The following is a 20751-nucleotide window of genomic DNA, read 5'->3' on the forward strand; positions in this document are numbered from 1 at the left end:
CCTGGTTGAGACTTTCTGACTCATCACTGTCAGAGTCTGAGACATTTACTTTTCCATTCATCAGACCTTAAACCTATACTGTGTTAACTTCACGCTCAATCTTCAGCTTTTTAGACATGTCCTTCATAGCCTTCTCTTTTTGTACTCTTACCTCCTCTGCCTTCTCTGCGTGGTTGGTCTATGTGACCTTAAAGTAACCAGATTGATAAGTCTACAATACTTAGTGGGTACAGCTGCATCACAAGCAACAGTCTACAATGGAGGAACAGAAAAATGAGACTTTATAATGAATGTTTACACTTAACAAACTGAGGAGCACATTGATGTGTTTTAAATATATATAAAGTTAATATTCTGGTAAAGGTAAATTCTGATGTGTTTATACTCTAACTTCAGTAACTTGTTGAAGGGTCTGTATGTGTTGTTACTACTTAAAGCTGCTTAAGATCAAAAACAGAGAAGACTTCTTATTCCACTGTCCTGATTAGTAAAAAAAAAAAAAACAGGTCCTCATTTATCCTAATCTAATTTAAAATGCTCCAAAAGGCTTTCTTTGACATTAAAAAAGCTAGATTTTTCCTCTGGGGGATATTCCTCTAGACCCCCTAACTTTGTTGACTTTTTATTACACTTTTACTCGGGGGTCTGCAACCTTTACTTTCAAAAGAGCCATTTTGCCACAGCTCACCTAGATGAAAAACATTTAAGAGCCGCAAAATATACTTCATCTTCACAATAAAGATAAAAAAGTGTATAAAATTCTAAACTAACTAATAATCTAGTAAATAATTATCTAAAAATTTGAAAAATTGTTTAAAAAAAATGTGCAAAAAACATGCAAAAATGTTGAAATTTCAAAAAAAAAAAAAATTTGTTGAACATAAATTATGCAATTTCAAAATTTTTCTTAACTTTCAAAAAAAGTTGTAAAAAATTTCTAAAAAATTGTTTGAAAAAAATTCTAAAAATGCAAAACAAGTTTAAGAAATAGGATTTAAATAACAACGTCAAAAATTTGCATAATCTCCCCTTTTTTTAAATTTGAAAAAATGTAAAAAGAAAATTCAAATAAAAAAAATTGAAATAATAAAAATAAAAAAATGTAAAAGCTTTGTTGCAAGAGGTTTAACATATCTAGTACAACAAAATGTTAAACTGTGATTATGTTTAGTGTCTGTGTTGTTCATTAATACCCTTTGTAAGAAAAATTACAAAAAAAATTCTCTATCGATTATACTTTTTTAAAGCTACAAGGAGCCACTGCAAAGGAGTCAAAGAGCCACATGAGGCTCCAGAGCCGCAGGTTGAGGACCCCTGCTATAACTTATTCAGAGGATATATAGCACAGTTTTTGCTTCTGTAACTCTGTACAGCAATAAAATTTGCTAGACTTTAGATCAGATTTGTTAAAATAGAGGCAAGCTCATATCTGTCAGTCCAGGTCTTTAGCTTCAAACAAGAAAAACGTGTCAATTTTATTCCTAAAGTAGAAAAATCACTCCTGTTGTTTTCTTTCTTTAGGAATAAAATTTTCAGTCATTTTTTTCAGCTTTAATCACTGTGATATAAAGTATCTGCATGCTAGCTAGCCAGTCTGGGACTATGAGCAAGTGCAAATTTATTAAGGGTTGGCTAGATGATGTCTGTTTAGATTGCAATACAGCAGAAATCCCAGACCATTGTGTGTACTTGCAGCGTTTTCCTTAAATTTCATTCAAGGTGGCATTAAAAAGTCTTAAAAACTCTTAAATTTAATTTGCTGAAACCTGCAGATACCCTGTCTTGGGTCTTTGATGCTTGAAGATTTGAAGCCAGTATATAGATCAAACCACAGTCCCATCTCACTTTTGACAATTTCTCATTTATTGTCCCTCTTCCTCCTGCATGTCTCTATTTCTCTTCTCACAGCATAACTCGAACATTTGCATCAGGGAAGACGGAGAAGGGGATCTTTCAGGCCCTAAAGGATCTTGGTCTTCCAAGTGGAAAGGTCAGACTGTCTTGCTGTTAGTTGTAGAGAATTACTGTCAGCCTGTATGATCATTGCTCACCTGCTTTTTTTGGTTGCCATGTTCATCTTCCACAGAATGACGAGATTGAACCATCAGATTTCACCTTTGATATTTTCTACGCGCTCACACAGAAGATCTGCCCTCGGACAGACATTGAGGAACTCTTCAAGAAAATGTGAGCCTCTCCATTTGTTTCATTCTTTCATCCGCTTTATCTTACTTTCAGACATAATAATTTAGAGTTTCAAATAAACATTTTAACAATTGTACTCTTGCCTTCTTTTACACTCATCTTACCCTGCACTTTAACAGAGCCACAGTACACAGGGCTTAGTTTTGTGTATTTCTTCAGTGTGAATTCTGCATCATGCTGGAAATAATCTGGACAAATATTTCTGCGCCTGCTACACTAACTATGTCTGGACAGCCTAACCTGCTTTGACAGAACATGATGAATAAAAAATGAGGATTAACATATTATTACTAAAAGTGTAACATATCAGTGTGATGCTCTTTTAAAGACTGCTTTCTAACTTTAACAGTACGAATGACTGTGAGATGTTTATTTCCAGAAGCATAACGGTTTGTTTTCTAATTAATTCCTTTGCAGCAATGGGAACAAAACTGATTATTTAACTGTAGACCAGTTAGTCAGCTTTCTGAATGAAGTAAGCTCTTTATCATTCATTAACTTCTCTGTGTATTTTGCTTGCCTGTGCCCTCTGTGACCCCCCTGCTTTACCACACTCTCCCATCCTGAGGTAGGTGGTAGAAGTTGCCTTTCAGTCAGGACTGAGCATCTATAAAGTTTTTTCTCCTGAAACTCAGACAAGAGAGACCTAAAAGATGTTTAACTACCAGTCAGCCTGCAAGAGCAACTTCGACCAACTCCCCAACCCTGCATCGCCACCCTCATCCTATCCCTCATGTTTCCCTGCCGCGGCTTGCCTCCTTGTGTCTGATTGGTGTTGCCATGGCAATTGGAGGGTAGAGGCTTTTTATCCTGTTGCTTCCTGCTGTCTGCGTCTGTTTTCTGTGGTTGTGCTCCTCTGTGTGGCTGAATACCTGCTTAGTCTCCCACTGCATGTGTGCTGCTTCATCAGACCTGCCAATGGAGCCGAAGTGTTGGTTAGATGAATTCCCACCCGGCTGTGTGAGTGGGTAGTGGTGTGTAATGATGATTTGATGCTGTTGTTCTCATAAAGTAGAGCTGCCTTGAACCTCTCAACACACAACCTCGTAGCTTTTAAACAAACATGTAATCACTGCACCTGCAAGTTTGGCTCTTAGTTTTTTTGCCAACAGCTCAGAATCAATTTGTTTGATAGATCCTGCTTTTTATTTTATGATTCTTAAAGGGAGTAGATTGATCTACTGCAGTCACCCAAACTAAAATGACAGCTCTTGAAATAAGCACTGTTGGCCTCTTGTCCCATGTTGCACTTTGTTGATCCCCTGTCCTGTGTGTCCATGTGAGCTTATTTTGTTACTGCATCTAGTTTGTCAGGAAGTGAGTAAACAAAATGTTTTTGGATTAATATGTTTGCATGTGTTGCTCCCTAGAACCAGCGTGACCCCCGGTTAAATGAGATCCTGTTCCCGTTCTATGACCCCAAGAGAGCGATGCAGATCATCGAGAAATACGAAAGAGACGATGCACTTAAGAAGAAAGGTAAAGAGAGGCGGGGAGGGGAAGACGAGGCAGAGATAGTTTAGACTGTACTGCCATCTGCCTGTGAAACTGTGATACTACAGTCTGGTGCATTAAGTTAGTGGAACAGTTTTCTGCTTTGCTGGTTTTTCCCTTTCACATAAATTAACTAATTGACAGTGCTGCTCCCTGAAAAGCCAGTATCATTAGGTGAAGTGGTAATTAACATTTATTTCCCTCTTTCCTAGGTCTCATGTCCAGTGATGGCTTCTGTAGATACCTGATGTCTGATGAAAATGCTCCAGTTTTCTTGGACCGGCTTGAACTGTATCAAGAAATGGACCAACCGCTGGCACACTACTTCATCGCCTCCTCCCACAACACGTACCTGACAGGACGACAGTTTGGAGGAAAGTCTTCAGTAGAGATGTACCGCCAGGTCCTGCTTTCTGGATGCAGGTACGAACGAATATGTAAAGCTTTGAGAGGGATGCTTGTGGCAGAATCATCATAGTTTTATTATGAAGCTACACCATCAGAGTCTGTACATACCACTGAGGTTTTTAATGTATTTCCTTCCTGTCAGATGTGTGGAGTTGGACTGCTGGGATGGAAAAGGAGAGGACCAGGAGCCCATCATCACTCATGGGAAGGCCATGTGCACAGACATCCTGTTTAAGGTAAACATACAGACAACACTGAGTTTCTGCCATTCACCTGCCAGAGATTCAGTTCTTTCTCCTTCTGCTTCAGCTCTGTCTTTATTGAATAGGCTGTGACTGCCCTCTAGTGTTGAAAGCCAGATATCACAAGTCAGGGTTTGTTCTTTCTCCTTCCTTCCCTCCTTGTTTCTTCCCATGCTTCATCTTGTCATTCCCATCCTCCTCCGACAGGATGTCATCCAAGCTATCAAGGAGACAGCGTTTGTTACTTCAGATTATCCAGTTATCTTGTCCTTTGAAAACCATTGCAGGTATGCAGCAATAATTAAGGTTTTTAGTGCACACTGGTTTTGTGATCATTCTTATAAACACTAAACATTGTCTGTGTGTTTATCTCTTCAGTAAACCTCAGCAGTACAAGATGGCCAAGTACTGTGAGGAGATCTTTGGTGACTTCCTCCTCAAACAGCCTTTGGAAAACTTCCCAGTAAGTCCTGTCCACTCAGTTTATAATGTATCTGAGAGTTTACTGTGTATAGAGCACGGTCTTATGAGACTTTGTTCTTTTGGACAGATTGAAGCTGGGCGGCCCTTACCCTCTCCAAATGACCTTAAACGTAAAATCCTCATCAAAAACAAACGCTTGAAACCTGAAGTTGAACAAAGTAAGTGCTCATCTAATGCTGTCATCACTGTTCATTATAAATTTGTGGGTTGTTTTTTCTCTAATTGTGGTGTTTGTTGTATATGTGTTTGTGTTGTACAGAACAGCTTGAGGCCTTTAAGAAACACATGGAGGCAGGAGAGACCAACACCACAGCCATCATCATGGGGGAGGAGAATGAGGAGGACACAGAGAATGGTCAGTTCAATGTCTGAGTCAACATTACATGAAGGAGAGAGCGTTTTATCCTGACATGTTCAGCAAATCATTGTGACTTCTTCTGATTTCATGATATAACAATATTAAACAATACACACAACTTTTAACTGCAGTTTGGTGCTTAGTAAAGTAAAATCACTTAATCCATCATCTTACAAGAAAACTGTTGTGGATCTGTGGATCTAAACAAAATGTGGTCCAGACTAAATGTGTTTTTGTTATTGTAGGAGAAAAGGAGGCTGAGGATAAAGATCTGAATTCAGAGGCCCCCAGCATTCAGTCAGAGGCAACCAGCGAGAAAGAGGCCAACAGTGTTTCCCAGAGTAACGCTGTCAGCTCGGGGAAAGAAGAACGAAACAACAGTATCAAGAAGGTTTGTTGTCATTTGGACTGGCCAGGGTCACCTCGGGCGTAGCAGCCTACCAACCTCTACTGTTTGCTGTGTGCGGAAGCATTTGCTGTAATAACAGTTAGTGTCTAACTTCAGTCACTGCGCCTCAGACGAAAGGCAGAGGCATAGTAATCTAAAACAAACCCAAATCCTAAGTGATAGACTTGATGGAACTTAATCCATCCTGCGTGCCGAAGCAAATTCATAAAAAAATCGAATTCCTTTAAAGTCCAGTAGAAATTAAAAATACACAACATTGAGGTTTCTTTCCACCCTCCACTATAACCTTTGTTTTGCAGGGGCCTAAAGCAAAAAAGTTACAGGGATTGAAAAATAAAAACTCAGACTTTTAGCTCTGCTGCTCTTTTCAAAAATCTTGAAAAATCATCATAGTAATTTTCCTTTCAACCTTCAAGTTATGCCTCATTTAGAAACGGTTTATTGTTGGGTCAGTTAAGATAATCAGATCTTTCTTATATCTTTTGAGTCTTTCAAAAGTCTTTGTTTTATCTTATTTATCATTTTAATTCATGTTTTTATTTTTTTATGTTTTATTTATTTTATGGTTTTTGCTTTTGTACAGCACTTTGGAAACATTGGTCTGTTTTTAAAATGTGCTATATAAATAAAGTGGATTTGGATTTCAAGTTGTAAAGTGCTGAGGCAGACGCTGTGAAGGAATATTTACATTTATGTGTTTTTTGTTTCTAGGTGCCTGACGATGAAGCCACAGAGATGTCAGAAGCCACAGAAATGACAGATGCCACAGATATCTCTGAAGCGTCTGACAAAGAGAATAACAAAAAAGTAAGTACGAGAGTAAAATTCTCCCTCACACTGATTAATCAATTCTTACTGAAACATCATGTTTGGTTTATGTGTCAGAGAGATCTGACTGAGAGACTTCCTGTGTGTTTGTGTGTGTCCTGTGCAGGGTGGAGAAGGAGGAGAAGATGAGAACTCTGAAGAAGCTCTGATCGCTCAGTACACGTATGTAGGAGCCACCACTAACATCCACCCGTATCTGTCAGCGATGGTCAACTACGCACAGCCGGTCAAGTTCCAGAGTTTTGATGTAGCAGAGGGTGAGCTCTGACTTCTCTTTGTTTGTCTAATAACCACTGCTCTGCATGCCTAAGCCTTCTCATTAGTACTCAAAATTAAATCACACAAGGATATTGAATGAACTGCTCAGTGTCATGTGTGGTTTGGGTTTAATTATTTAACCATGACCTCTTTCTCTTCTCTTTTCCCGGTTTTTCTCCAGAAAAGAACATCTACCACAACATGTCATCTTTTAATGAGTCTGTTGGTTTGGGCTACCTGAAGACCAACGCCATAGAGTTTGTCAAGTATCCTTGGTGTTTAAAGCCATACATGTGCTGCAGTTTAGTTCACAGTGGGACTGTGCTTGAGAGAAAAAAATAAGGAAACAATACAGAATTCACACACACTGAATCAGAGTGAAGATTTGTTTGACTTCCTCTCAAGTTCCTGAGCAACACTATGACTTATTCAGAGCTGCACATGATGTCAACACAGCAGTTTCAAGTCCAGTATTCTCTGTTTTTTAGCTCAGTTTTATTCTCAACCACCTCCTAAGGGAAAAAGTAGTTACTTAAAGGGCTTTGAGGCACGTTGCTCTCTGTCTTAGAAAACTGTGTGTTAGGGCTGGGGCAATATGCTATTCTCCCGATTTGATTCGATTCTGATTTTTGGTGGGCCAATTTGACTTAAATTGTGATTCTTCGATATTTACGATATTTGCAACTTTTAGGTTTGTTTGTTTTTTTTGTTTTTTTTTAAACACCAGACCATGTGTAAAAATTAAAAGATGATGATTAAGTCTACAGACTATATCAGGAGCCATGTTTTCCCATAAAATGCACATCACATGAGTCAGAGACAAACATTTCACCCTCTGCTGGAGAAATTTGGTAACTATTTTCCAAGCCAGTTTAAAAACAAAGAATGAAATGAAGAATTTGAATTTGAAAAAAAAAAAAGATTTTTTGACAAAGGATCCTGATTTTGATATTGTCAAACAAAAAAATCTCCCACCCCTGCTGTGTACCATGTCAAAAAAATGTCAGTAGAAGTGTGGGCCTGAGTGAAAGAGCAGTCAGGTAGCAAGTCGTTGATATTTGATACACTGTGTGGATTTGTGATCTAATGATTATGAGAAACAAAAAGTCTCTTTTCTCACCTAACTGATGTGGAGTCTGAAAGAGTCTGAGTTTCAACTTGGAGTGATTGAGGTCATCTCAATGTGAGCTGATGGGTCAGATCTCATGTTTTTCAGACATATTTGTTTCCACGCTGCAGTTGGAAAGAACACGAGGCCTCCAGAGGCTGTTGGACTGTGTGACTTGGCCTCACACACATGTACACTTTGCCTCTCTGTCTCTCCCCACCACTGCCACCCCCACCCCCCAAAGGACGGCTTGACCCAAGCTGTTCACACTAAAAATAGTCATGCAGTCTGTTTGATGCACCCTCAAACTGAAAAACATACTCACACATGTGCTGGAGCACACATGCCCTCCCTCTCTTCTTAAAAACTTTCCTGAGCCTCGGTGCAGCTACAACAAGCGTCAGATGAGCCGGATCTACCCCAAAGGAGGCCGGGTGGACTCCAGTAATTACATGCCTCAGATCTTCTGGAACGCAGGCTGCCAGATGGTCTCGCTCAACTATCAGACCCCAGGTACCACAGCACACAACATGTGACCTCTGACCTCACACACACACACACACACCCACGCCCCACACACAGCATACACATATTATTAACACATGCTGATACAGATGTATGTACTCCGTCACCTCTGTGATTAAACAGAACGCAGCAGGTGACCTTCTGACCTCACACATTCAGACGTCACACTGTGAGCATCCTCTGCACGTGTAGTCTGATCAACACTGACGAATAATCAACTCTTACATAGAAAAGATTTGAAATAAAATGAAAATAATCTTATTGAATGATTTTAAAGATAAACAGATTTTTAAGATGTCTTCACCTAAATTTTCAACATTCTCTACAATAGAGGGTTCGACGCAGTTCGACACAACCAACAGCAACATATCATCAAAAAATGATCTACCAACCATATTCTTTTTACATTTTTCAAATTATACTCACAATATTATTTCAAAAGTCCAGCCAAGTCTTGCTCTGCGAGAACAGTTTCTACTGTAATTTCCTGGTCAGAGAATTGACCATTTCGACTGAACAGGTTTTTTTCTTCAGAGCAATCCCTGTTACACACACAGGCATATTTTCATAAACTGTTACTGCCACACACATACACACACACACACACACATACTTCAACACTGACTGATGCCTGTTGGAAAACAGCTGCTGCCCCATGGCTGGAGGCAAAAGGGGGTCGGACCATATGGCCTGCTGAGATCAGACCATGTGCAGGGCTGTAAGGGGGTCACACGGAAGATGGAGCTTCTGTGATGCAGGAATAAATGTAGTAAAGGAGAAAAGTCTGATAAAATGTAAAAAAAAGAAAAAACAATCCAAAGAAATTAATGTGTGTGGAGTAAATGTAGGAGTTTATTTTTGTTTTATGTGAATTTAACGCAAGCAGCTGAAACACGTGTCTCCTCTCATTCTCCTTCCCTCAGATCTGTCCATGCAGCTGAATCAGGGAAAGTTTGAATACAACGGCTCATGCGGGTGAGAACAGCTCTTTCCTCCTCTTCCTCGCTCATTCAGTCCTGTCCCTCCTTTCTCCGCCCCTTTCTACTGCTCATCAATTAAAGCATGTCACATCTCATTAGTAGTTGCCAGCGGCGACCGTAGCTACTGTCTGCCCTGAGAGCCAGTGAGTGGTTTGGGGAAGAGAGCTCTGCTTCACCCTCCTCTGAGGCTCTCTGCAGTCATCTATCTACTCCTCTCTCCATCTCTGTCTCCATCCCTCGGCTCTAATAGTGTCCCTGAGGGCAGAGATTTCACTGCTAATGCTGGAAATCTCATATGTGGGAAGATCAGAGCTTTAAAGACACCCATCATTACTAATGTCACTGTGCCGGGCCTGCAGTTACCACACACACACACACACACACACACACACACACACACACACACACACACACACACACACACACACACACACACACACACACACACACACACACACACACACACACACACACACACACACCTACACAGTTGGACAGTAGGAGCTCCCCTCCCCGGTGGATTATAAGAGAACTCAGGTTCCACTAAAACTGTTTGAAATCTAACCCAGCCCTATAGATCTAAGTCAATGTACAATTCTAATTAAAAAATGATTTTGTTTCTGAAGTGTTGATGAATTTCACTTTTTTTCTGAATGTTTATTTTCCTGGTATTTATGTTTTTGTGTGTGTGTGTTTTTTTCAGATACCTTCTGAAGCCTGATTTCATGCGGCGGTCAGACAGGATGTTTGACCCTTTCTCTGAAACGCCTGTGGATGGTGTCATCGCTGCAACCTGCAGTGTACAGGTCAGATTATGTGACACCTCTGTCGTGCTGAAAGACGTTGAACAGTTTGAATAAAATAGAAAATTTCAGCTTTTTGAGCTCAGATGTATTTTCTGTAGATCGAAAAATTGACTCATGTCAACACAAACTCATAATTTTACAACAACACTTATATCACAGACTTATCCAGATGGGAAGGTCATCTTTGTATTTTATTTATGTGACTGTTTTTTTGTTTGTTTGTTTGTTTTGTCCATTTTTCTTTTTTATTATTTTTGAACATAGTGTCTTATTGCTCATTTTTCCTTTAACCTCCTGGTGCAGTGCTCACTGCAGTAGACAGCTAGTGTTTTCTCCTGAATGCAGTGGTTTCTGTGGTGGAGCTGCCTATCAGCCTGTATCAACATATTTTCTTTGAGTGTTTTTGGAGCAAAAAGAAAAAAAAATTAAATATTTGATATTTTTAAAAAGTTACAGACAAACATCAGAGGGTTAATACCAGGTGTTTTGCTTTGATGCTTAATGAAAACTCATACCTACAGTGTTCAGAGTAAACCACACTGAACATTTCTCCTGCATCATGTCCAGCTTTGTTACTATTCTCATTTATGTCCTGTTTTGTCTTCAGGTGTTTTCCGGACAGTTCTTGTCAGATAAAAAAATTGGCACATACGTTGAAGTCGACATGTACGGACTACCAACAGACACCATCAGGAAGGAGTTTCGCACACGCATGGTGATGAATAACGGCCTGAACCCAGCATACAACGAGGAACCCTTTGTCTTCAGAAAGGTACCAGGATGATAAGTTAGACTGTGGAAAATAAAGCTGCCTGCGTTCGGCGATAGCTGGAATATTTTCAAGAGCTAGTGAACCCGAATAGGGACGGACAGCATTAAAGTTCTGTTGAGGCATGTTGTGTGAGAAACAGAGCAGTGATGATATAGAAAATTAAACTACAAAGAGGGGATGAAAAGTGGATGGAAGACTGGGGAATCATGGGAAAGTAAAGGTAAATACAAAGTAGTTACAAACTAAATTGGGATACCGTTTAAAAAAAAAAAAAAGAAGAATTGTTGTCGTTTGCCTCAACAATCACAAACCAAACGAGCAAAACAAGAACATAAGAAAAGATTTGGTTTCTTTTTTCTGAGTTCACAAGAAGAACAGAGAGGGAAAATAAAGGGCACGAAGAACAATGGAGCAAAAAACAATTAGGGACAGAGCAAGAGGAAAGAGATAGAAGGAGAGATTGGAGATACACAGAGGGAAAGATAGAGGGGGAAATGTGTGTGTGTGTGAGTGTGTGTGTGTGTGTGTGTGTGTGTGTGTAATAGTCCTGCCTCAGCAGAATGAGGAGTCTCTCAGCCATGACTGTGACTCCAGCTTCCTAACACACACCATCAATCACAGCCTGCCGCAGTGCTGCTCTGCTCACACACACTCACACACACACGCACTCTCACACTCTCACACACACTCACAAATTTAAACAGTGCTATCAAAGAGGGGCATCAGAAGCAGAGCTGCTGGCAAGACTCGTTTCTCACATCTACAACAAAAGCCCCCAAATCCTGACACACCTCTAACGCGCACTTACACACAGCATCGTCAGAGTGAGGAATACACACCAGCAGCTTACTTACAGACGATCAGCAAGGCTGCACAAAAACAAGCAGACACCTCCAACCATTCATCTCCAGTGTTTTCTGGACTTATCTCTTACCTTCCTGTTTGCCTTATTAATCATCGTCCTCTCCGCGCTCACTTATCTCCACACACGAGGCTGGTGAGGAGTCCCTTTTTCAAGGATGTGAACATACACACTCATGCACAGTCCAGTTACACACACATACATACAAGATATGCTGCGCTCCCTGAATGCGTAGTGGCTGGGGAGATGGCCTTGTCAGAGGTAAGATATGCTGTGTGTTAGCTGCTATCATCGTCCTTGTATCACACAGACTGTCCCCCTGATAGAGTCCCCTGCTGCTTCATCCTTGACCTTGCCCTTAATGATGCAGCTCTTGCTTTAGCTTAAAAAAGAGGGATTATTTTACTGCACCGGCTGTAAAACAGTTTGCAGGAGTAACCTAGACTTTGCAGAGCTGCACAGAGCTAATGATTGACTCCTAACTGACTTTTATTTTCCAACTCACTTCATGTCCTCGCACTCCCTTTGTCTTCCCCTGTTCCTCAACTCCGTCTTTTTTTTAACCATCATCCTCCCTCCGTTTCCCTCCCACCCTCCTTCTCCGTTCATCCCTCCCTCCTAGGTGATCTTACCAGACCTGGCAGTACTGCGCATTGGAGTTTACGACGACAACAACAAGCTGATTGGCCAGCGCATCCTGCCTCTGGACGGCCTGCAAGCCGGTTACCGTCACATCTCGCTGAGGAATGAGGGCAACAAGCCTATGGCGCTGCCCACCATCTTCTGCCAAATCATCCTAAAGACCTACGTGCCAGACGGCTTTGGAGGTGAGGAACTTTACTGTTGTTTTCTGTGCGATTCTGCAGATTAACACTTTTGTTTTAAAACTTTATGACTTCAGCTGATGATAAAGTTGTGTAGCCTCTACACAAAGAAAGGGAAAAAAAGGCAACGCTCTCTTCCTCTCTGCCTCCGGTTAGTTTGAAGAGTCAGAGTAATGGCACGGTGCAAATGATGATGACTGTGGCTCTGGAGTAATAAACAGTTTAAAACAGGCAGCAGCATACTAATGAGCAGGACAATTGGAACTTTCATTAAATAAAGCCAAGGGGCGAGCACTGAGGAACCATTACTGTAACCATTAGCTTTTCATCTCTGGGCTCTGCTTCAGAAACACTTCACTACCAGACACACAGCACTGGACCAGGAGCTCCTGAAATCCTGTTTCCGAAAAATAGGCTCAGATAGGATGCTAGCCATGTCTCCTCTTTCCTCTCTCTCAGAATGAGCCTGTGTTTTATCATGCAGGAGGAGCTTTTGTGAAATGAAACACTTTTGGACTTTCTTTTTGCAAAACATTTTTCTTTTAAAAGGTAAAATGGTCGTGTTTAAAAACCTTATAACTGACTCCGAAAATAACAACTCTGATCATGTTTGTTTTCTTCAGCAATCGTGGATGCCCTGTCAGACCCAAAGAAGTTTTTGACCATAGCAGAAAAGAGAGCGGACCAGATGAAGGCGCTGGGAATCGACACGGTATGCCCGCCAACACACAGATGATGCTTCAGCTTTTATGAAGAGAAACCCCGACACACATCCAGTGTTAGCCTGCCCCTCAGCTGGCTATTACTTCATCCATGGCATTACAACAGTGGTTCTCACTGCCTCCTCATTCTCCTTCTCCGTAGAACGACATTGCAGACGTTCCCAGTGGAAGCTCAAAGAACGACAAGAAGGGAAAGGGTAAAGGAGACACGGTGAAGGCCAGTGTGACACCACAGGCCAGCTCCGACACGGCTCAGACCTCCAATGCCGCCCAAAATAACACAGCAGAAACCAAGAAGGGTACGAGCTAACTGCAGACATTCACATTTTAAAGAGTTATTCAGCCACGGTATGAGGACAGTGTTTGAATTCACTTCTCCCTGCTGTTTCAGAAAACGCACTCGTGCCTAATGTCAGCATCGATGACTTAAAACAGATGAAGGTTGGTAAAAATAAATCTCTTTACTCTTAAATGTGCTGCAAGAGGTTGTTTTTAATCATTAGTTCATTTGTACTCAAATGTGCAGTTCATGTAAAAATGTAATTCCTATCTGTCCTTCTGGCCCAGCCTGATCTGTTTTTTCATGATCACGTCTCTCTCCTCTGCAGACGTACGTTAAACTGATTAAAAAGCAACAGAAGGAGCTCAACACTTTAAAGAAGAAGCACTCAAAGGTGGGTGATGTTTTAGTGCTGAGCTGTCTGATGCTTTATCAAAGAGGCTGCCGCTTTTCTCTGGACAGTCATTGAAGCTCAGAGGACTCAGACAGAGCGAGGAGGTGGGGGCTCTACCTTTGCTCTTTCATGGGATGCTGCTTCATCGCTTTAATAACCTGAACACACTCAACCTGTCTGATAAAAACACATAATTAATGTTTGCAAGAAATTAGACTTGCTAAAAATGGCCTAGGCCTTGACCAGAGCTGAACACAGAGACGATGATGGGTGCTGGCTCATGCACAGTGCTGGATAATTACAACATAACAGCATCAAGTCCTGTTACACAACACATGTACAATGACATAATCCAGACCCATCAGTAGACTGAATAAAGAGGTGTGCTGGCTCATTACGCAGTAGACAACAACAATAACAGCTAAAAATAAAGACAGCTTATTATTTAAGCTGTTTGTTTTGCCGGATCTGCTCATGGACACTGTTTGATTCAGTTTTTTGTTCAGGATAAAAATGCAACAGTACAGAGCAAGTAAACATGTAACACATCTCTCTGTTTCACTCTGACAGGATCAAAATACAATGCAGAAATCTCACTGCACCCAGGTGGATAAAATGGTGTCTGCACATGATAAAGAGAAGTCCACTCTGGAGAAACTTCTGGAGAAAGCCATCAAGAAACGAGGGTTAGTAGGATCATCACTGTACGTACGCTGTTACAAAACTAGAAAAACACTCAGAGACGCAGACCTCTGCCAAGCATATTGTGATTGTCACCAACACTTTAGTCCTACTTTAATGTTATACTCACTTTCAGCAGACTGTCTGCTACAATTTGGTGTTAGTTGCAGGTTTGTACGATAATTTGTTACCTGACAGAGTTGAAATTATGATGACCCAGTACGTATTTCATATTCCAGATCTTAGTATCCAGAATATTGCCAGGATCTGGATCATACTTTAACCCCTGTCAGAAATCATTGTGACCTTGTCTTGTGTTGTTTTGCAAAGCAATCTGACCATTTATCGTGGAGTTATATCCACATAAAGTGAAAACGGCCCTATTTCACAATGATAAAGAAGCCTTGAAAAAAATCCTGGATCCAGACGGTGATCCGGATTACCTCCAAAATTTAATTACTTCTTCTTTATCCCATTTTGAACATTTCCTGATAACTTCATCAAGATCTGTTTGTTACTTTTTGAGTTGTGTTGTTCACAGACAAACAGAGAGACAAATTCTCCTAAAAACATAACATCCTTGGTGGAGGTAATAAAGGATACTGGTCTCCTTACTGACACAAAGTACTCAGTCTGATGAAGTTTGAATGCTCCGTTTAAGACTATACATGTGATCCCCTCTCAGAGAAAACAACTGCCAAGAGCTGAAGAAGGAGACGGAGGACAAGATTCAAACCCTGGTTGCCGATCACAAAGTCAAGGTAAAGAAAAGCAGCACTCTTTTTATAAAGTTAATATCTGTTAGGATAAGGACTGCATCAGCTGAGGATTGAATCGTTTCCCTCTGACGTACGTTTCCGTGCAGGTAAAGGACATCACAGCACAGCACACTAAAGAGTGGTCAGAGCTGATCAGCAGTCACAGCAGCGAGGAGCAGGCGATGAAGGACAGCCACGTCACACAGCAGTGTGAACACCTCAAGAAACTGTTGGCAACTGTTCAGGAGCAGCAGACGATGCAGCTGAAACTCATCCATGAACGGTGAGAGATTCTCACACACACACATTCAGATTTACCCTATTGCTGCAAATCTGACCTAATCTCACACACTCACATAGAAGCATCATTTGAGACTGGTTGTTGTGATAAAGTTTCCTTAATGTTCTTCCTTTCTTGTCTCACAATTTCAGGCAGAGCAAAGAGATGAGAGCTAACCAGGCCAAGATGTCCATGGAAAACAGTAAAGCCATCAGCCAGGACAAGAGCATCAAAAATAAGGCAGAGAGGGAGAGGTGGGTCACATGATTGCCTGTATATAGTCATCTTTACCATGTTAGTCATTCAGTTTGTGTCTCACTGTGGTCCTGCTCTTCTTCTGCTGTTTAGGAGAGTGCGAGAGTTAAACAGTAGCAACACCAAGAAGTTCCTGGATGAGAGGAAGAGGGTATGCTGTTTGAGTCTATATGATTTATACACCATAAGATACTTAAAAACAGATTCATATAGCCAAATATATGTGAGGATGTTTGTTTACACTGTAAATAAAAGGTAAACATTTGAATTTCATTGGAAATGTGTCAACATTTTCAGGAAATGAAGATACATTTTTAACCATTAAGGAAAAAGACATGTTTTTCTGCCTTTAAACAACATTATAATATATATATAAATATATTAACAGTTTTTGGTTTCCGATGTAAAACCGTTCCTCTTCTCTCAGCTAGCATCAGATGAGTTTGAAGTATTTGGTCAGATCAATGTTCTTTGGTGATCCACTAAACTTTTGCTTCTGTGTCTCCTTATTTAAAGCACTCATTTTGTGTGAATGGTTTTAACATTTCATCTATATCTGTGTGTCTCCATAGTTGGCCATGAAGCATCAGAAGGAGATGGAGACGCTAGAGAAGAACCAGAAAGAGCAGGTGGAGAAACTGGAGAAGTTCAATGAGCAGGTACACGGCTTCATTACAAATTTAGATCTTTACTGTCTAAAATTAACATTTACCTACGCTTAGGGATTGGTACCTTTCACATTTGAAACAATACGGTACCAATGCCCGGTACCCGGTAATCAGTACCAATACTTAGCGGTACCAGTTTTTGGTACCAGTACTCAGCGGTACCAATTTTCGGTACTTTTTTGTGTTAATGTGGTAAAAAATACTAATTTGTTTGAAAATAAAGTATAAAGTTTTTTTTTTATTTAACATATTTGTCTTTCATTAAGTAATCTTGCAATGCTGTGTTCATGTCCAGCATGAAAAATTGCCTACTCTTCCACTACCTCACAGTCACGAAGATGCATTTAGGTACCTACACATGGTACCTTTGGATTTTACATGAATCGGTACCTGGTACTTTTGACAGGATTCGGTCAGTATCTATAAAAGTACCTAATCCGGTACCCATCCCTACCTACCCTTTGATTCTTCATCCTGGCATCCATAGAGTCTAACTGCTGAATGTATCAGACCCACTTCATGCATAGAGTAGACCCTCTCTGTAAAGCTCTTTGATGCTTCATTGACTTCTTCAGTGTAAATAAAACTGGAGAGTGGGGACTAGCGCAGCTCACTCTCTGGTTTGATAGATAATGGCTGCAGTTTCTTTTTGTGATGTAAGCTGTTATGAGTTTTGCAGGAAGTCTTTCACATACTTGGCATCAATGGTGCCACAAGAAACTCTGCCTGGTTCCAAAGAACTAACACCAAGTCTGTGTTGCTGAGTTTTATGGTCTGAGTCACATAAATATGTAAAGAAATGTTGGGAGGGAGAAAAAAATTCCCCCATATGATCATTCAATGTTGCACAATGTAAAAAAGTTGCTCATTGGTATAAAAGAGTTCTTAAGGTCTCATATCACCTCTTTATTTTCTTTTATCCCGTGTCACTTTGTCATCTGTACATGTCTTACATGTTTGCACATTCTCGTCACGTTTTAATATGATTTGCTTCTTCCGGCACAGCTTTTGAAATCACACCATGCAAACAAACAGGTTCAAGGTAGGCATCTCCATCTCAACACTACCTCTGAAACCATCTCTCATCATTCTGTTGGTGCACTTTCCTCCATCCTCCTCCCCTCTTTTTGTCACTCATGTTGACCAGTTCTCTCGTTGAGCTTGTTAAACTGTGTTCTCCTGACATTGAATGCTTACTATAAAAAGCAAACTGAGGAAATAGTCCACACCGAGCTCTGTCTTTGAAGAAAATAGAGGATTAAATTAATGCAGAAAGTGATTTATTTCTCTTTGTATTTTGAAATCCCATCCCCACGTTTGATTCTGCAGCTCTCACGGTGTCAGCAGTGCCAACTAGCAGCTTGAGTCATTCATCACCATGACTCACCGACTATTACTTAGCAAAAAAAAAAAAAAAACAGCCAGCTCCCAACCTGCCCCACTGTGCTTTCATGTTATCCTCAGCTTTCATTGTAACACAGTGTCAGAGTCCCACTCAGACACTGTGTGGTAACGTGACACATGGCTTGTTATGAGCATAGAGGAGGCATTACCTGCAAACACACAGCTGGAGCGGTTAAAGCTGAGTCAGACACACATCTGTCCCCACAGCTGAGAGGAATCTGATTTAAAATATTTTAGGAATGCTCCTGTACGAGCACCAGAAATGTTTTTTCAACAGCTTTGAGTCTTGGCTTTGGAACTGGCAACTTTAAAACCATGAATTATTGGTTGCCATTAGGGCTGAACAATTAACCAAATTGAAACCGACATCACAATTTAATAGAGCGCAATTCTTAAATCCCAAAGGCTGCAATTAAAAAAATCTATCTTTATTTACACAGACCTGGAGAGGATATAGTAACTTGCTCTCAGTCCTAATAGTAAAAGCAGCAAAAGTCAATGTTAGTTTTTCTGGCAGAAAGATTACATGTCTAAAAGGCTTGAAGTTAAATCAGTTACTCAATATTCTACTGTGATTGTAAAATTTAACTAAAGATCAAGATGTTATTCTTATCAATTCATGCATCAGTTAATTTCATTTTATCATAACATGTAGGCCTGGCCTACAGGAAAGTATTGTTTATGTTGACAGAATCCTTTGTCCTTTTATATCCTTTAAAACTATAGGATGATTTATTGCTTGTGTTAAGTGAATAATGCAGAGGAAAAACATTTTAAAAAATGGCAATTAGATTATTTTCCAAAATTATTTGGCCCTAATTGCCATTAAAAATATATTTTTTTTAACAATCTGTCTCAGCTTTGTAAGTAATTGTCTGTATTTTGTGAGGGGCTTAACTAAGATTATAATAGTTAACTAGAACGAAACTAAAAACGAAAACTAAAATTTAAACTACATTGCAGTTAACTCAAACTAATAAAAACTAGAAAAGAAAACAAAAACGATAAGTAAACTAAAACTGTTTCTTGTGTTCACAAAACTAACTGAAACTAACCAAAATTAAAGACAAATTGTCCTTCGTTATTGTTTTTGACAATATTATTATCCTTTAGGATTTAAATTAATCAGACACATTTTCCCAACCAGTTTTAGGCAGTTGTCAGTGCCGTACGGCACCATCATAGCGACGAGCTTGTTTACTGCACTGACTGGCTGTGCGCTGTGCTGCAACGAAACTTAGTGGAACAATGAATCAGAGCATCTGTAATAGTTTAATTGCATGTGAGTCTGACTTTATTGTTACAGAGTCCAAGTTTCTAATTATTTAAGCTCATATTATACTGTTTTGTATAATTTATGTTTATATTATTTTTATGTAATTTATGTTACACTATGTTGGACTTGAAAATAAACAGTATTACAAAATATTTACTCTGACCTTTTTGAATCCTGCACCTGGCAAATAAGGTATGAAAAAAACTAAAACTGAACTAAAACTAAGCCTTGTTGCAAAAATCTTAACTAAATAAAAACTAGAATGCTATTAAAACTAAACTGTAATGGAAAATAAAATGTCTAAACTAACTAAAACTAAACTATAATGACAAATCCAAAACTATTATAACCTTGGCTTAACCCCAGACGGGCTTTAAAATCAGCTCAGATACTATTCAAAAAGGAAGAGTAGATTCAGCTGTTCTTTTATTTTATCTGGTGGAGATGTACTTAGACCCAGCTAATTTACACACTCTGTTATCAAAAGAAGAATTGTCATTGTCTTTTTCTTTTGGCGAGTGCTTCAGATTTGCATTGAGTGTGACATTTAGTTTCTGCTTCTGTCTTCCTCTAAACACGTTTTCTGTCTCAAAGGCCAAGGACATGCAGCAGATGGCGAAGTTGGAGGAGGAGATGGACCGCAGACCTGCCACGGTGGTGTGAGCCCCTGAGATCGAGACACAAGCGCACACACTGACACATGCACACACAAACACACACACACTATCACATCACCATTGACGTACACACACACACACACACACACGCAGGTGCAGAAACACTCCAGTGCAGAGCCCTCCCCAGCCCAGAGATGTTACCACAGCCCACATCGTTGTCTCTGTGCTTTCTTTTGTATTCAGCAACAATCACAGTAGCCCACAGCTCCACTCAGTTTCTGAACCCTGACCCGCACACTGCCTTTAAACCACTGAGCCACTGGCACTTATCACTGTCTGACCGGGGTTAACCACTTATTGAGAGAAGAAACGTTACCTCTGAGACAAACATCACAGAGTGAGACCCAGCCCCTCCTCCCCTCTACCTACATCTGAATTTTCTATCACCTCAGTGTTCTCTGCTTCATACAGGCAACACAAGCTGCAGCTTTGATGTAGACACACACACACACACACACACACACACACACACACACACACACACACACACACACACACACACAATGCACGCACAAACACATTCACTTACAAGAAGTGGATTCCTGTTCACCTTTTCACTTTTTTTTCTTTCTTTTAAAATCGGTACCTGAAAAACCTCTTGAGAAACAGGGAGCGAGGGGAGGAGTTTGTTTAAGATTTAATGTTGTTTCAGCACAAATGAGTAACTTTGTGAAATACACTGTATGCTACACACCAGTCCTGTCCTGAGCACTTTGTACGTGATAGGCCATCATAACAATGTGGAAAATGTAGCAGTGCACTACTGTAGGATATCTGTATTCAGTAAGAATGTA

General features: G+C 40.2%; 1 protein-coding gene across 2 annotated transcripts in view; it reads left to right on the plus strand.

Moving 5' to 3' along the window:
* Nucleotides 1–20013, plus strand: part of plcb4b (phospholipase C, beta 4b) — an 87942-nt gene extending 67929 nt beyond the window's left edge. The window contains exons 10-40 of one of the 2 annotated variants that reach the window (XM_074684634.1): nucleotides 1909–1990; nucleotides 2087–2187; nucleotides 2623–2680; nucleotides 3576–3684; nucleotides 3912–4122; nucleotides 4250–4343; nucleotides 4557–4636; nucleotides 4728–4812; nucleotides 4900–4990; nucleotides 5092–5187; nucleotides 5436–5581; nucleotides 6311–6406; nucleotides 6534–6684; nucleotides 6867–6951; nucleotides 8182–8306; nucleotides 9242–9293; nucleotides 10002–10104; nucleotides 10712–10876; nucleotides 12361–12565; nucleotides 13186–13274; nucleotides 13427–13583; nucleotides 13676–13725; nucleotides 13893–13958; nucleotides 14529–14644; nucleotides 15325–15400; nucleotides 15505–15680; nucleotides 15830–15931; nucleotides 16026–16083; nucleotides 16505–16591; nucleotides 17606–17642; nucleotides 19875–20010. In XM_074684634.1, the coding sequence (XP_074540735.1) occupies nucleotides 1909–1990; nucleotides 2087–2187; nucleotides 2623–2680; nucleotides 3576–3684; nucleotides 3912–4122; nucleotides 4250–4343; nucleotides 4557–4636; nucleotides 4728–4812; nucleotides 4900–4990; nucleotides 5092–5187; nucleotides 5436–5581; nucleotides 6311–6406; nucleotides 6534–6684; nucleotides 6867–6951; nucleotides 8182–8306; nucleotides 9242–9293; nucleotides 10002–10104; nucleotides 10712–10876; nucleotides 12361–12565; nucleotides 13186–13274; nucleotides 13427–13583; nucleotides 13676–13725; nucleotides 13893–13958; nucleotides 14529–14644; nucleotides 15325–15400; nucleotides 15505–15680; nucleotides 15830–15931; nucleotides 16026–16083; nucleotides 16505–16591; nucleotides 17606–17642; nucleotides 19875–19951 (3226 nt within the window). In that variant the 3' untranslated portion in view covers nucleotides 19952–20010. Of the gene's footprint in view, nucleotides 1–1908; nucleotides 1991–2086; nucleotides 2188–2622; nucleotides 2681–3575; nucleotides 3685–3911; nucleotides 4123–4249; nucleotides 4344–4556; nucleotides 4637–4727; nucleotides 4813–4899; nucleotides 4991–5091; nucleotides 5188–5435; nucleotides 5582–6310; nucleotides 6407–6533; nucleotides 6685–6866; nucleotides 6952–8181; nucleotides 8307–9241; nucleotides 9294–10001; nucleotides 10105–10711; nucleotides 10877–12360; nucleotides 12566–13185; nucleotides 13275–13426; nucleotides 13584–13675; nucleotides 13726–13892; nucleotides 13959–14528; nucleotides 14645–15324; nucleotides 15401–15504; nucleotides 15681–15829; nucleotides 15932–16025; nucleotides 16084–16504; nucleotides 16592–17605; nucleotides 17643–19874 lie in introns of both variants that reach the window. The other variant, XM_074684635.1, reaches the window with a different exon arrangement.
* Nucleotides 20014–20751: the final 738 nt, after the last annotated feature.

The sequence above is a fragment of the Halichoeres trimaculatus genome, unplaced genomic scaffold, assembly GCF_033239565.1.
Source record: "Halichoeres trimaculatus isolate MK-OKI-2021-1 unplaced genomic scaffold, fHalTri1.1 fHalTri1_scaffold_13, whole genome shotgun sequence".
Lineage (NCBI taxonomy): Eukaryota > Metazoa > Chordata > Actinopteri > Labriformes > Labridae > Halichoeres > Halichoeres trimaculatus.